The sequence below is a fragment of the Atractosteus spatula genome, chromosome 2, assembly GCF_055471065.1.
Source record: "Atractosteus spatula isolate fAtrSpa1 chromosome 2, fAtrSpa1.hap1, whole genome shotgun sequence".
Classification (NCBI taxonomy): domain Eukaryota; kingdom Metazoa; phylum Chordata; class Actinopteri; order Semionotiformes; family Lepisosteidae; genus Atractosteus; species Atractosteus spatula.
In genome coordinates, this window is record NC_142707.1 from 11,475,002 (window position 1) to 11,490,510 (window position 15,509).

The 15,509-nt window shown below is 37.4% G+C and overlaps 1 protein-coding gene across 1 annotated transcript; it reads left to right on the plus strand.

Annotated features, from left to right (window-relative positions):
- The first annotated feature begins 1,311 nt into the window (after positions 1-1,311).
- Positions 1,312-14,421, plus strand: LOC148839236 (V-type proton ATPase subunit S1-like). The gene is made up of 10 exons (XM_088930843.1): positions 1,312-1,464; positions 2,192-2,318; positions 4,708-4,782; positions 5,233-5,426; positions 5,748-5,788; positions 7,260-7,345; positions 7,969-8,228; positions 8,646-8,696; positions 9,464-9,695; positions 10,803-14,421. Exons 1-10 carry the CDS (start codon positions 1,346-1,348, stop codon positions 11,010-11,012), a joined length of 1,395 nt encoding a protein of 464 aa, XP_088786969.1. The 5' UTR covers positions 1,312-1,345; the 3' UTR covers positions 11,013-14,421.
- The last annotated feature ends 1,088 nt before the right edge of the window (positions 14,422-15,509 follow it).

Below are 15,509 nucleotides of genomic sequence, written 5' to 3' on the forward strand. Positions count from 1 at the left end.
CTCTTTTTTTCTTAACTCTTGGACTTGGAATTTATTGTTTTAGGAATTAATTCATTTTAAGCCTTTAACAATATTCTGGGGTGACCATCCTTTTCCTAACCTGTATTCCTCTCTTCCCAAGTTGCCACCTGTAATATCTGCCCTGTTCCTTCAAAGCCAGCTTTTCTAAAATTATCCCTGTTTTTTAATTGTCAGCAGTCAACAAAATCTAACATATTCAGGTCACAATTTCCCACTGGTTCTCTCTTACAGAGAGCTCTATAAGTACGTACAGTAAGAGTACTTTAACAACCTGGGTTAAGAAGCCTAGTCTGGCAAGTAACAGGCGCAAGGCAGGACACCAGGAGAGGGCACCAGTCCATCCCACTTAACCATTTCAATGTTATCAATTTCTGCTTCAGTATTCCCTATCTCAGTAGGTGTGGAACATTGAAATCTCACAGTAATAGAACATACGAGTTCTTATATTTCAAGCCTCAACTAGCTAACCACTAGCACACACTTTCTTCCTTTCTCCACGTTCCTGAGCTGCATACACTGGCCAGCTCTCTTCCTGTCTCTCGGCTCTAAACTGTGGCTCAAAGCGACGGCCCCTTTCTCAGTTCCTCAGCTCTGACCACTAGCCTCCCCTGCCTCCCTCCCTTTCTCCCACTATTCCCAAACTAGTCCACACTGCCTGCCTGCCTCCTGGTCCTTTTCATTGTAAATTCAGGCCAAATCTGGAAGGAATCTTTGATCGATTTCTCTGCTGGAAGCCCAAACTTCCTGCTTCTCTTTAAGTTCCTCCTGTTCTACTACTAACCCACAACACCTCTCTTCCAGACTTCTCTTTCAAACCCCGCACTAGGCCTTTTCTCCAGTGCCTCCTACCTAATCGCCAACTCACACTGCTTTCCACCCCTCTCTGTGGTTTATTTCTCATAAATACTAAGCTTAATTTTTCTTTAATGTACTGTTAACTTTTTATTTTATGACTATATTTCACAGTAAGCTGAAATGAACAGTATTTAAAAAAAATAGTTAAGGTCTGAATACGAGTGCACAGCGAGCTGTTAATTCTTTTGACTTAAAAATAATTATAAAGAACTACACACTAGGAGATGAATCTTGTTTCATTTAAAAACACAGTCATGTTTGGCATACACACAACGGCAGTGCTTCCACTCATCCGAAGAGCACAACCTGCAGCGCTGTGCCGCTGACATTAAGTCTCACCAACCATGTTTTTGTGCGAGAGGCTTTTCCACCAATGACAGGACTCGGGGGGCGGTCTCATGGGTCGTGTGTCTCACATGACTGTCAGCCGGTGAGGAAGACGTCATTGCCTCCGCTGCGAAAACACAAGATGGCCGACATGAGGATGCAGAGGCGATCTGGGATGGTGTTATTTTTTGGTTTATTCGCTGTTTTCTGCTTGGGCAGTTGTAGCGACCAGGTTCCTGTAGTAATATGGTCCAGTCAAGGGTAAGGACTTATTTTATTATTTGGCGAAAGTGTATTTTCAGAAGCGCAGACGGTAACCAGCTGTCCATTTGTGTATGGTGAAATTTGACAGTAGTTTGTACGCAATATCACTCAAACTGTTTGTCTTAATTAGACAGGCATTCCTTTATTCCACTTTTAAGATATTTGAAGGAAGAAATAGGTCCACGTTATTTAAGGTTATATTTGAAAATTGATAATACAAAGTTGTGTGATGCAATACAAGACCAAGGCAAAGATATAGAATCTTTTGACATAAGGTGACTTTTGTCTCTTTTTATGTCTTTGCAGTTTAACTAATAGAGGAGTGAATTCCAGTTAAATTACCTTTCAAGCACTAATGTATACAAAGTTTGCATTTGGTCTTATATGAGACATCCCACTATTGTGCCTTGTACTGATATTCTTTGTGATACTAGGAATGACTGATCTGCTTTAATTAACATAGCCCTGTATTCTCGTGTATCTCCAGAAAACACCTGTATTGTTCTGTTAAGATTGGCCACTTGCTTATTAGCGCTTCCATCCTTGATATTACACAAGGAATGTCTAATTGACTCCCAAGAGACAATGCATGGTTAACATTATATTTTTTATGGGTTTTACAGCATTTACTAGCAGGCTAATGTCAGCCTTACTGGGTTGTTCTGTGCTTTTTTTATTGCTGTTGACTGGAGATTTAGAAAATGATGCCGATCTTTGCTTGCAGGTCGGTGCTGCAGTCCCAGACTGCTCCAGTAGCTGGTCACATTGTGTCCAGCTCTCAGCTTGTCTCCTACTTGAGCTCTGCTCTCAGCAGCAGCCCCCATAATGTGCTGCTGTTTCTGCAAGACAAGGTGAGGTAAAGCTATCAGTGTGGTGATAGCAGTAGCACTTAGTTAGGTAAAAGTCTGTAGAGGTAGGGAAGCAGTTACAAGTATGCAAAATAAAGCCACAGAAGTGCCCTTTCCTTCAGTATGGCAGTAAGAATCAGCCAAAGAGCATTTAGTTTTGTTGTTAAGTTTGTTCTGGAAGAAGATGTTACCTGCTGAACGAAAAGCAGCATTAATTGAACAGCTTTAGTACCACATTCAGACATATGTATATGCTTCCATCTTCAAATTTGTGGTACATTGTTACTAAACTCCATAGCATAGGGAGGCATTTATTAATTTTCACCAAAAGACTAGAGAAGCCTTCTGTAATAGATTGCACACAATGGTCTATTCAAGCAATATTTTGTGGTGTGTTTCTAATTGGATCTGACATTTTGGGGACATATGCATGATCCTACTAGTAGGGTTGGGCTTCTTAATTAATAAATTAATTGGCACATATAAATTAAATGGTTTTCATGAAAAAAATGAAGTGTTCTTTAGCTAGGTCTTCTGGGCTTTGAAAGACTTTGAAAAGAGGAATTTGACTATGGTCCACATGACCTTGCTGATTTCTTCACCATGGTGTGACTGATCATCCAGGAAGAACTGGCTCACTCCACACACATCTCATAGCCACTCTTTCATTTCCTCTCTCTTTAGTTTTTAAAGGTATAGTTACAGCTCTCTACAATCTCTGCTAGTAGTACTAACCAGTTTCTACCAGATCAAACAAATTATAGCTGGGTAAAACCTCTGTTTTAAAGATCAGTGTGTATTACCAAAACTCTGTTTCTTTCTGTTGCTAATCATAACATATTACTCTTGCTTGTTTGTGTTTACGTTAGTGTTGATTATACTGAGTAAAAAACATTACAAAGTTAAAAATTGCAACACCTTGCTTTTGTCTTGTATTTTCAGTCCTGGGTCAATAGCCTCCTGTGTCAGTTGCATTTATCTGGCTTGCCTTGCTAAGTAACTGTTCCAGTTTCTTAAAGGGATAGAGTGGAAATAATGGATCAGGAGGGAGTGCTCACCCTGTAGTCTGTGTAGGTCCCAATGCCCCAGCATAGTGCTGGGGACACAATTCTGTTAAAAACGGCACTGTCTTTTTGATGAGACATAAAACCGAGGTCCTGACTCTCTCTGGTCATTAAGAAAATCCTAACCCATATCTTGAAAAAAGAGTGAAAAGGGGTGTCCTGGGCAAATTTCTGCCCTGGCCTTTACCAATCATGGTCTCTTAATAATCCCAGTTTATCAATTGACTTTATTACTCTGTTCTCCTCCCCACTGATAGTTGATGTGTGCTGGCTGTAGTGGCGCACTTTAGCTGCCATTGTATCATCCACATGAGTTCTACACTTGTTCTACACGGTGGTGGTGGAGGGGAGTCCCGATTGTCTGTAAAGCGCTTTATGTGGACTGTCCAGAAAAGTGCTATATTAGTGTAAAGAATTATTATTATGTACATGTATATGTTTGCACTGAGTATCTGTGAGCCAGCAGCCATATCACCCTGCAACTCAGAACTGGCAACCCACTGAAGCTCAGCAGGTGTGAGCCTGGTCAGTGCCTGGATGGGAGACCTCCTGGGAAAAACTAAGGTTGCTGCTGGAAGAGGTGTTAGTGCGGCCAGCAGGGGGTGCTCACCCTGTGGCCCATGTGGGTCCTAATGCCCCTATACTGTAAAACAGGCGCCGTCCTTCGGATGAGACGTAAAACCGAGGTCCTGACTCTGTGGTCATTAAAAATCCCAGGTCATTTCTCGAAAAGAGTAGGGGTGTAACCCCGGCGTCCTGGCCAAATTTCCCATTGGCCCTTACCAGTCATGGCCTCCTAATAATCCCCCTCTATGAACTGGCTACATTACTCTGCTCTCCTCCCCTCTGAGAGCTGATGTGTGGTGAGCGTTCTGGCGCACTATGGCTGCCGTTGCATCATCCAGGTGGATGCTGCACATTGGTGGTGGTGGAGGGGAGTTCCCATTACCTGTAAAGCGCTTTGAGTGGAGTGTCCAGAAAAGCGCTATATAAGTGTAAGCAATTATTATCTATTAATTAAACAAAGCATTATAAGTAGCACTTTGTAGGATGAGTGTTTGCTTACACTTAAAAGTATCATTAAACAAATAGTTTATCAAACTGTGTATGATACAATGCATAAATGGCTAAATATTCACTTGTCAGAAGTAAGGTCCCAGGAATTGTATCTGTAATTATGTTATTGTACATCCTAGTTTAGCAAAGGTGATACAGTTTTGGAGGTGGAGCTGAAATTGCTCTGGAGATGAAACTGGAGTTTTCCCAGATAGGGGCTCTTCTAGCACTATACAGGCTCATTGGAAATAACTTTTATTTTTGCTTTTCAGCTCAGTGTAGATGACTTCACCATGCATGGAGGTGTTTTTGGAAATAAGCAAGACAATGCCTTTCCTAATCTGGAAGTAAGTGTTTGGATGCTTACTTCTGGGAGTACGTGCTTACATGCTCATATTCTTCTTTATCAAGCTGTAAATCCAAGGTGGAAATAGTAGAGATATGCAGCAAATTGATTCACTGGTAAAACTGCACGTTTACAGAGGCCTAACTAATGACACAACATAGATTTGAACCAGTGATCTATGGATTATAGGTTTCAAAATGAAATTTTCTTTCTCTGTCATCAGCCTTTCCTACAGTATGTTGTCAAGCAAATTGGTAATCTTAACCGAATTCACCTTTTTTTCTGCCACGGAAAATAGAGGGCAGTTATAATGTCTGCATGGTTCTTTTAAAATTAATGAAGTATATACAATTAGTCTCTGTTGGGGAGGAAAAAACCATAAGAAATAAAGTTGTTTGTGTGTGGTTATCTGGTTAAGATTATCCTCCTTCTCTGTTTGCTTTTTGCCCAGTCTGCCTTGGAGTCTGCCTCTTCCTCCTTAGTGCTGCCAGCAGTGGACTGGCATGCTTCAAGTGCAGTGCCCGCTTTGCTGCAGGAGAAACTGGGCATCAGCCCTCTGTACCTGGACCCTAACACACTGAGCCAGCTTCGACTCAATGACTCCATTTCCTCTCTGCTGGTCATTCGTCTGCCCTACAGCACTGGGTAAAACCCCTTCTCTTTCATCAGTGAATCCTGTCTTTGCTAAACAGATGCATAAAAAAATGCAAGCTGATTGTGAAATTGTATACAGTTGTATACAGCATTTTTTTCGTTTATACGAGTTTTTTCCAGTTTGAATAATGTTCTTCGTTGTGGTAGATACTTCTCTGGACTTGGCCTGCATCACTAAAATGCCCAGTTGTGTAAATGGGTACAAATGTGTGTAAGTTTGGATACAAGCATCAACCAAATAATTCTACCCTTTCACCACATTATACAGTCCCTGTGTGATATCAGATGAAGTTACTAATTTCTCTCCCTTAGGACTGATTTGATGTCTCCAAAGGAGGTTCTGAGTGGAAATGGTGAGTGAAAACTATTTATTACAAAGATATCAATGCATTGGAGCTGTTTGGAAACTATCTTTCCTTGCGCTATTTAAACAAATATGGCTGGTTTATGTTCAGTAATACTCGGAAGACTGGCTTGTATAGGGGAACAATAAGTGCAGTTGTTACTGTTAATAGAATGTGTTTGAACAGAGAACAGTAATTCAATTTGCTATAAAGAAGAAAAGGAAACCAATTCCCTTCAATTACCATTCATTAAAAGATAAGTTTATTTGAGTGAATTGGTATAAAAAAGGACAAACTGACTCTTAATGATGCTTAATTAAAATGGAATGCGAACACTGCTAAAAGCTTATACAGGAGAAACAAAATGTCTTGGTATTCACAAAAAGCTTTAATTTCTTCACAAATCCAGATTATAAATGTGTGTAGCTTTGTCTTTGGGCATCCAGTTACGTTAAATTTTCACACATTTTACAGTCTTCTGTTTGTACATGAAAAACATGAAAATACTATTTGATCACTTTCTTTATCTTAACAATTGAGAATTAATTGCCAGTTTAACCAGAATCAAAAATTAATTCTGTTAGGATGATCAAAAAATAATTGAGAATACCAGAGCTTTAATTTTGAGTATGAAAATGCATATGCCTGTTTATTTATTTGATTGGAAAATCATTTTTAACTTTAGCTGTGAATAACTGGAATAAGATGACTGGAGTTCTGACTCACTAACAGATAGGCTGACAATGACTGTCCTTTTAAGAGTGTCATAGGTTTTAAAAATATTTGCATTAAATTCAGGCAAGGCTTTGTTTTTGGTCTGTATATATTTTCAGCATTTCCCTTACGTATTGGCGTCTAATTTTAATGTTACATTTTTCATATATTAAAAGGTAGTTAATGACTTTGAAATAAATCTTTTTGGACAAAATATGAATGAATCAATTAATGTACTTTTAATGGAAGTGCCTCTTATCCAGACACAGTCCAGCTGAGAGGCACCTCAAAGCAGGCATGTGGAAACAGTGTGTAATAGCTTCTTGTGGAAGGAAAAACATAAGAGAACTGGTGTTGTCAACACTGTTCCAAACACTTGAGGTTTCCTTCTTTGTGAATTTTTTCACTACAATATTGGAGCTGTACCACCTGCAGATCATAATAGGGATGAAATGGTCTGTATTTTTCTAATTTCTGTACTGACCAACAGCACCTCTGGAAACATTTCTGTTTTAAGATGGAAATAATATTATAATCAAATCAATCAAATTTAATTTAAAAAATAAAATTTCTTGTGGAAGAAACAAGTGGTGTTTTCTTGTTTAAATATGATACAGGTAACTTGGGTTTCAAATGGTATTTGCTTGTTATAGTAAATAATTTCATTCTGGTAATGATGAAGTAAGCATTTTTAATCCTCTGCTGTGGCGGTGTTGCCATTGAATGGATTGTTGGTCGGCTACAAGGCCTTTTCTGTGCTTCACAGATGAAGTGATTGGCCAGGTGCTGAATGTTATGAAGACACAGGCAGTTCCCTACACTGCAGTCTACACCGCACTCAGACCTTCAAGGGTAAGACAGAGAAGACTTTTCTCCTGTTAAACTGCAGAGACATATAACACTTATAATATCATGATCAAAGGAACTGTGTAAAAGTATACCTAAACAGTGCCTACTGTATCCTCATTGAATGTGGACCAAGTTAGTTATCTTGTTTATAAGTATGCATTTATGTGTTTCATGTATGTTTGTACTGTACCTTCAAGTTAAATGGTTTTTACCGTGGTGGTGAAGGACTGAAGCCAGAAGAGAAGAGTACCAAGAAATATTTTTTTTGTGAAGTCATATAGTTTGGTTGGTTTTCCACAGTGCTGATTTAAATTTGTTTTAACATAAGTAGTCGTTAGGGAGGGAGGTGTTAGGAGGAGTTGTTCTATGAGCACTAAAATGTATTTCTGTGTTGTAAAGAACTGCTTGTGGGGAATTATTATCATCTTCTTCTTTGTGTGAAGCTTTGATGTTTTCATATTATTTGCAGCCCACAGAAGGGTGAAACCAATATTTCGTTAATTGTTTGGGTAGTGTAGCCCAATCACGTCTTTCTCTTTTCAAAAGCTTTCGCTTTTTCTCATAAGAAATGAATAATTTGGTGGTGTTGGTTTTGAAGGGGTGGTTCCTGTACCTGTGTCTTCCAGGTGATCCGTGAGGTGTCTCTGGCTGTGGAGTCTCTGGGCCGCTCCCTGCTGCAGGCCCCTGCTAAGGCTGAGACTCCCTATCCTCCTGTGATGTTCAATGGGAGTTCAGGGCCTTGCATTCTTCTCTGGGCAAAGAATATCACCTTGAGCTGGGAGAGGTCCCGGGACCAGTGGGTCCGTTTGGACCTAGGCCCTATGACCTTCGGCGCCTCTGCAAATGTCTCTTTGAGTGACTCCTTTTGTAACCAGACAAATTCTAGGTCAGTTGTGCTATGAGGGAAAGTCCAGATTTCATCCCTTTTGCTGGCTAGTCTTCACATTTTGTGAGCCTCTATCTCCGCTCTGTTAATACTTGACATCCTGCACAGTTTAACTTGTGCTGGTTTGTAGAAGAGCTTAGAACCTGTAAAATCTGAAATGCTCTCATGCTTATATTCTTGACTCTTTTCGCTTTAAATCCTGTATGCCTGGTGTTCTTATTATTTACGATCCGTTCTAAATATACAAAATTTTGTTCTCTTTTTAACATGTTCAACCAGTGTCATTTAGCGGTATAAATATGCTACTAGCAGTAATGTGCAATCCAACAACTAAAGATACGTATTTGGAAGCATGTATGCATCAAATTTTAGGGCACAGAGAGCTGTAGCTCTAATCTGTCATTTTTTGTTTCACAGACTTGTTCTCCATTATGGAAATATTCAGGATCTGCAGAACTTCAGAGTAGTGTAAGTGCTTATATCATGTAATTATGGTTTACTGAAAATTCTAAAAAAGTATATTTTTTACTAACTTTTTTGGCATACAGTACATATTTGTTTTTTTAAAACCTGTAGGATCAGGATCAGTCTGCATTAACCAAGAAGTGTAATTTAAAGCCAGCTCCTGAGGAATGTGTTATTTTGAAGTACCATGCCAGTTAAAATTACCAATAAAATGATTCATGTCAATTTTTTGCTTTATTTATAACATGATTAAACCAGTACATGATTATGATATTAGTATGTCATTGTTCATTTAAATAATGCCAAAATTAGGACAATACTTGGTTCAATTCAGCTTCTAAAAGGATTCAAAAGTAGTAAACGTGTGCAAATTTATACGGTAAACTATTTCTGTATTGCAGGGGATTGAGCTGTACAGTTGTGCTAGTGACTGATTGAGTGAGTGATGTGTCAATTGGTCATTCCACTTTAAAAAGAATATTGTGGAGTTCATGGAAGAGCAACTAGAATAATTTCAGGCCTATCTATGTGTGATATCCCCTATAACCTAAACACCCTGAATCTCTTCAGTATTAAACATGGGAGGGTATAAGGGATCTTGAAGTAAGTATTCAAAATCCCCAAAAGTATTCACAAAGTCAACCCAAATGGATTAGTTTATGCTTAATAAATTGCAAAACAAGAACACAAAAACGAAACTGGAAGATACAAGGAAGTCTATGTAGGATCAGAGTAGACAGTGTAAATGTGGTTATATGTCTGTGCTTCAGGTTTGTTATGAGCAGCAAGAAATATCGAGTTTCTGCACGTGAGTGGTTCACTCTGGATCGCCTTGAAATTGAGTCCAGTGGGCAGAAGGCAACCTTCAACGCCAGCAGGAACATCTATGCTCCAAGAAACTACTCCTTCCATTGTGCAACCGTCACTAGCTTCCGTGACCCACTGCTTGTCCCCAGCAGTGACAGTGCTTCCAAGTGGAGAGTCTCCTTCTCGGATTTCCAGGTACTTCCAGTCTCATGTACTAGCTCAGAAGGAAATCACCAGACATGCAGAATCTGGGTACTTACTCTGAATACAAAATATGGACTTGAGATCTTACTGGGTCAGTGTGCCCCTTATAATGTGATTACAAATTCCATAGCTACGTTCAACTTTTGACAAAGACTGAACATCTCTTTGAAGGGGGAGCAACCTTGATGTACAGTAAAGCAATATAGATAACCTAAATGTTCTAGTAAAGATAACAGTTTGTGATAGTAAAGCACCATTTTCAATTAGGCCTTCTAGGTCAATGCAGGAAAGTATCTTGCATGACAGAAAATCGAGGTTCTTCAGTGCCTCATTAGATAAAGGCCTCAGCTGGAAACCAGCAAATAATCAAGGATTGTTGGTATGAACTCGATCTGTGTGAAGAAGCAAGGCCCACATTCTACCAAATCAGGGGAGTATAGAAAAAAACTGGGTAAATATACAGTATAACAGGTTGCAGTGCAGGTATGACAAAGACTGGGGTTGGTCCTGTCAGAAGGAATCCTTCAGTGATAACTAGAGAACCTGAACTGTGCTAACATAGTAAGCTCATAAAGACCTTTTCAGTATACTGGTTAGCTCCTCCCACTTGATCTTATTTTTTTACTTTTAAAGGACTCCCCTTTTTTTAGTTGACTTTTTATCAGTTTCAGATGATCAAATAAACAAATGTTATTTCTTAATACAGTTTGATAAAGATTCCAAATGGTGCTGAAGAGCCGAGTTGCTTATAATAAAATCTTAGAAGGTTTATTGCAAAACATGAGTACTTGAAAATCTTTGTTGTGGAAACACTCTTTTTGTTGTAAAGAAAAAGGTGTGTAAAGCTTATTTAAATATCCAAGTAGTTCTCTGAGAGCTGCTTAAAACAAGCTACCAAGTCTGAAACATTCAACAGGTGGTGCTAGCTTGTGCGAGAGCCTGGATTTTGTTCAGTTTGAAGCCTGATCTATTGAGAGCTTTTGTTCCAAAACTGCACCATCTTACATTATTCCATTCTGTTTTGTTATAGTGTCCCCTTACTGTGTCCCTTCCTTGTAAGAGAGTTTGATTTTTCTTACCTTCTGTGCATGGTTGCAGATCCAAGGCTTTAATGTGGTGGGACCTAACTTCTCCTACGCCAGTGATTGTGCCAGCTTCTTCACCCCAGGCATCTGGATGGGTCTTCTCACCAGCTTACTGTTGGTGCTGATACTCACCTACGGGCTTCACATGATCATGCAGCTCAAGACAATGGACCGCTTTGATGACCCCAAGGGCCCCTCCATCTCTGTACCCCAAAATGAGTAACACCCCTTTGATATAGGTGTTGGCTACGCAACAACTGGCTGCCCTGTCTATGACATCTCCCTGCCTTTCGGTAGCAAAAGGATAAAGTGTAAAATCAATTCAGTTCTCCGCCATTTTTAATCTTTATTTTCCATAAGGAATTTCTAGGTCCCTTATTAGAGAAAGTTCACCCCCACTGTACCACTGTTATGTTCTTCACAAATCCCCAACAGAGTAGCTGTGCAAACACCATGAAATTCTTAGTGTGTCGTCTCTCAAAATTTGACAGCAGGGGCAGATGGCCATGGAGACTGATTTTCTCATAAGATTACAAGATCAAATTCCATCCATGGCACAGGAAGTGTATGGAAAGATTTCCTCTGAAGATACATGGATTTATGTTTCACACTGGTTAAATTGTCTTTAAGTGTTTGTAATTCATATAGTAGTTTGTTAATGATTGGTTTCTTTGACAAAATATTTTATTTGGTCCAAAAGCAATATTTTGTTTTGTTTATAGTGGCTTCTAATATGTAGATTTTATGTGCATTAATTCATTCATAATATCATTGAGGACAGTTCTTTACCACAGTCCAATGTTAGTCTTGCATTGCGCTGTCAACCTGCAAAAAAATATTTTAAGGAGTTTTTAATAAATTCTGGCTCATAGGAAGAACAAAGGATGTGTTATATACTTTTTATTATTTAAGAATAAATTAAGAAAGGAAGATTTGGAGATGTTACTCACAGGTTAAACTGCAGACCAAATGTTGACTTGTTTGTCAGGGCCTTACAACGGGATAGTCATAGCATGAAGATGTCTATAATCAAACCTGGAGTTTTAGTAAAATACCTTTTATAACTAAAGAGAAGGTGTAAACACCAAGGGAGGGCAAACCTCGGTACTTTCCAGTTTGTCCATCAGTGACGGGAGTCCAAATCAATACATGCTCAAAAAGTGTTGATTGCAGAAATCATCACATTGTGTTTTTTAAAGAAATTAAAAAGAAATGTTCCTGGCTTCACTTTTTTTAATCTTACCCCATATGATTTTTCACATTCAGAAATATACATTGTTTACCTACTGTACTAAAATGTACACAAAAGTTCACAAGAGCTCTGAATTTTTGCTGTCATAGTGATTTACTTTTAGTTCATCACTCTTAAGGACCAATGTGTTTATAGAATTTTAGAATTGCATCTATTATTTGTTGTCTTTCATTGAAGGTTAACATTTTGTATCCCAATGAACATATTGTACTGTGTAAGCTTATTAGGATGTCTTTCTTTATAAAAGGTTTGTCCTGGTTTGAATATTGTTAAGTCAATTCTGTTATAATTAATTTGAAAGATCAGAGAGTATACCTTCCATAATTAAAAAAAAATCTTTCCTGTGAGCTACCTTTAGCTTTTGTGATTGTAATTCTCCTGTATTCTGGAGTTGACTTTGTTTTTCACATATGAAGTTGAGAACACCTGTGATAGTAAATGTGTATTCATTTTGATGTTTCAGCTCAATTTCAGTTTGCTTGCAGCAGAGCTCAGCAGAGTAATGGAATTGATCCTGAAACAAAGGTATTATTGAAAGAGAAAAATAGGTGGTATAATGCAGGTGTTTCCAAACCCTTATCTAGTAGAATTGCAAGGCTTTCCAAGTTTTATCCAGTTTAGATTTCAGTTACTCTGGTGATGCTGGTGTTGGAGAATTGTGGCAAAAGTAACATTTTTGCAGTTGATTGATGACATTTTCCTAGATCAGAATTAGAGACTGCATATCACAAAAGATTCAGAAAACTGGGGCATTCCTGACATTCACTGCATAGACTGAAACAACGTAAGGGAGTTCAGTATTTTTCAAAATCTATATACTTAGAACTGAAAATGTGTTGCATTCTTAATGCCTCTTAGTATATGTATATTTTGCTTGTCAGTCATAGGAGAAAGAATATAAACATGACATGTCATTGTAAATGACATAATGTTTTTGCTGGGCTATTTATTCTCCTAATTAAAAATTAACAAGGGGCTTGTGCTTGTGTTGAAGTCAGACTATTCTACTTGAAGTGAAGACGAACATGTTTTTGTTGGGGAAATAGAGAAATAAATCCAGTGGGAAAGTTGAAAATGTATTTACTTATTTCAAGGTTAATATAAATCTTTGTGTCTAGTTAAAAATGTTTCTTAAATAATCCACAATACACTAAAGACTTAGGTGGTATCTTATAGCTGACGTTTGCTTTAACTAGTATGTCTGGCTAAAAGCTTGCTGACACTCTATATTGGATAAAGCCGTAAGAAAGAACTTCAGTAAATGCAAAGTCCAGATAAAAACTGAGGCAATATTATGTGGTATTCTTCTTTGAATCACCTTATTTCTAAGATAGTTATTCCCTCATTGTGTTTCATCTCGTTTAAAAACAAATGACCACCTCTGAAGATGTCCATACTCTTTTGTGTAGATGTTTAGTCAAGAGAGCCTGTGCTATAAATTATATACTGTAGGCAGATTTGAGAAATATTTGTATATATGAAGAAATGCAAAATGGCGTACAAGTGTGCGTTACATGGTTTATATTTATTTGTGAGGTTCCTTTATCTTTACAGGTTTTTTTTTGTTTTGGGTGAATTTTCCTGTGATTTTTATTTCCAAAAAGCCTTTCCAGATCTGAATATTGCAGAATCTTATGCAGTCTAAAAAGTATGTACCAAATTGCTTATTCCTTCACATCTGAGATTTTCCATATATATAGCAGAACGTCAGTGATTTGGAGCCAGCCACCTGGAACAATTAAAAACACACTGACCCATTAAAGTACATGCAAACTAGAGGTAATTTTTGTGCTGGCTGCCAAGCTTAGGATTTGCATTGTAATACAGTATGTTAAATATCACTCTTTAAATTGAGTAACAGCCTGAAGTAATCTATGTTCTGAATTGCTTTAAGAGAAAAAAAGGAATAATGTATTAATATTAATATTGATAACGAAAAAAAATAAATGAATTTAATTGCTCTTGATTTTGCAGATATTAAAGATATTTCCAACTTACCATTATAACTTAATTCAAAACATTATTATAAAACAAGACTGTGTTCTTCTGTTTGCAGATTATAAAAGGATAATGTAATTGCCTCTAGCGGTATGTATAACAATCTGCAGAAAAAATTATTGTGTAACAGACCCTGATCAAATCAAGAAAGTGTTTAATTTACATTGTGCCTTTTGTGCATTTACCACAAATTACTTAAATGTGAAGGAAGAACAATTTAACTGCATATACTGTACAGTATATTAATGTTATATACAGTACTTGTAGTATAAAGGCTGGAAAGACTTAATGTTGAGTGGGGTTTCCTGCCTTTGTAAATGTGCTAAATCTGTTGTGAACGTTGTGAGGAAAACGTAAATAAAATGTGTGAAGTCCTAAAAAAGGTTTTATATTATTTGTATTCTATCATTATAGATTATAGATTTTGCCAGTGCAGCCGTAACATACTTATGACGCATTCAATGGTGTCACTTTGGTAAGAAATTACAAAGTATTTTATTTGGAACGATATAAAATAAAACAAAGTGAAGATTTCTAAGTGTAAGATAAGTTGCTGTAAATGTCAGGAAAAACTAAAGACAAAAAAAAACTGAAATGGACAGCAGTTTTCAAGTCTTTCCACAAATTCTCAATAGGAATTGGCTGTTCAATTATGGAGGTCATTTTTGTGTGCCTAGATTTAGGTTTCCAACAGCAAATGGTTTGAACACTAAAGCAAAAATTAATTTTCTATTTTCTTTCATGTTATTTTTTGTTTTTTTCCTTTGAACATGTGGAGCATGTTGTGCAATAATAAGTATTACAGCTTAAAAGTGTCATGACTGTAAGCTTTAAAACAACATAATGTCCCTTGTATGAAATAATTTTTACATTGAGGAAAGTATACAGTGCGTAAAAATAGACAACATCAGAATAGGGTTCTAGGTGAAACTACAAAAATCCAAATTTTAGAAGGTCTTTAAAGCACACATTTGTAGTAATGGTGATCCAGTATAAAGTCTGATATAACTGAATTACCTGAAATATATTTCATTCACTTCCTGTGATAGTCACTTTCAATACAATAATGTGTATTACAGTATCTACCCTGTATTGTATTTCTCATAAGCATATGTCTTGTGCTAAGTATGAACTGTATAAACAGTAAACTGTAATGTTATACTGTGACTTTGTTAGGGGGTCGGTGCTGAAGGTGCTCTAGGTGTTAATGCTTAAAATGGCCGACACCAATATACATGGGTATTCTGAATTGTTGAGCCCATCTTATACAGAAGGTAGAAGAATGTTTTCAAAAGGCCATCTTATAAGCATTTAAGACTCTTAGACTTACAAGACTTTAAGACTGATTCTTCTAAAATATTTTAGGTAGCCCACTACATAAATTGCATTTAAGGTGTCTGTAAAAGATATTGAATTATTCTTTACCATTTCCTGTTTTTATAGCTTATGCTTTTTTAATTTTAGTTTTAC

What these genes read in the sequence shown, in the direction of transcription:
- LOC148839236 (XM_088930843.1), top strand. Translation starts at nt 1,346, where the DNA reads ATGGCCGACATGAGGATGCAGAGGCGATCTGGGATGGTGTTATTTTTT. An exon ending in TGCTGTTTCTGCAAGACAAG is followed by an intron (nt 2,319 to 4,707) that starts GTGAGGTAAAGC and finishes TTTGCTTTTCAG; the next exon opens with CTCAGTGTAGATGACTTCAC. An exon ending in ATGCCTTTCCTAATCTGGAA is followed by an intron (nt 4,783 to 5,232) that starts GTAAGTGTTTGG and finishes CTTTTTGCCCAG; the next exon opens with TCTGCCTTGGAGTCTGCCTC.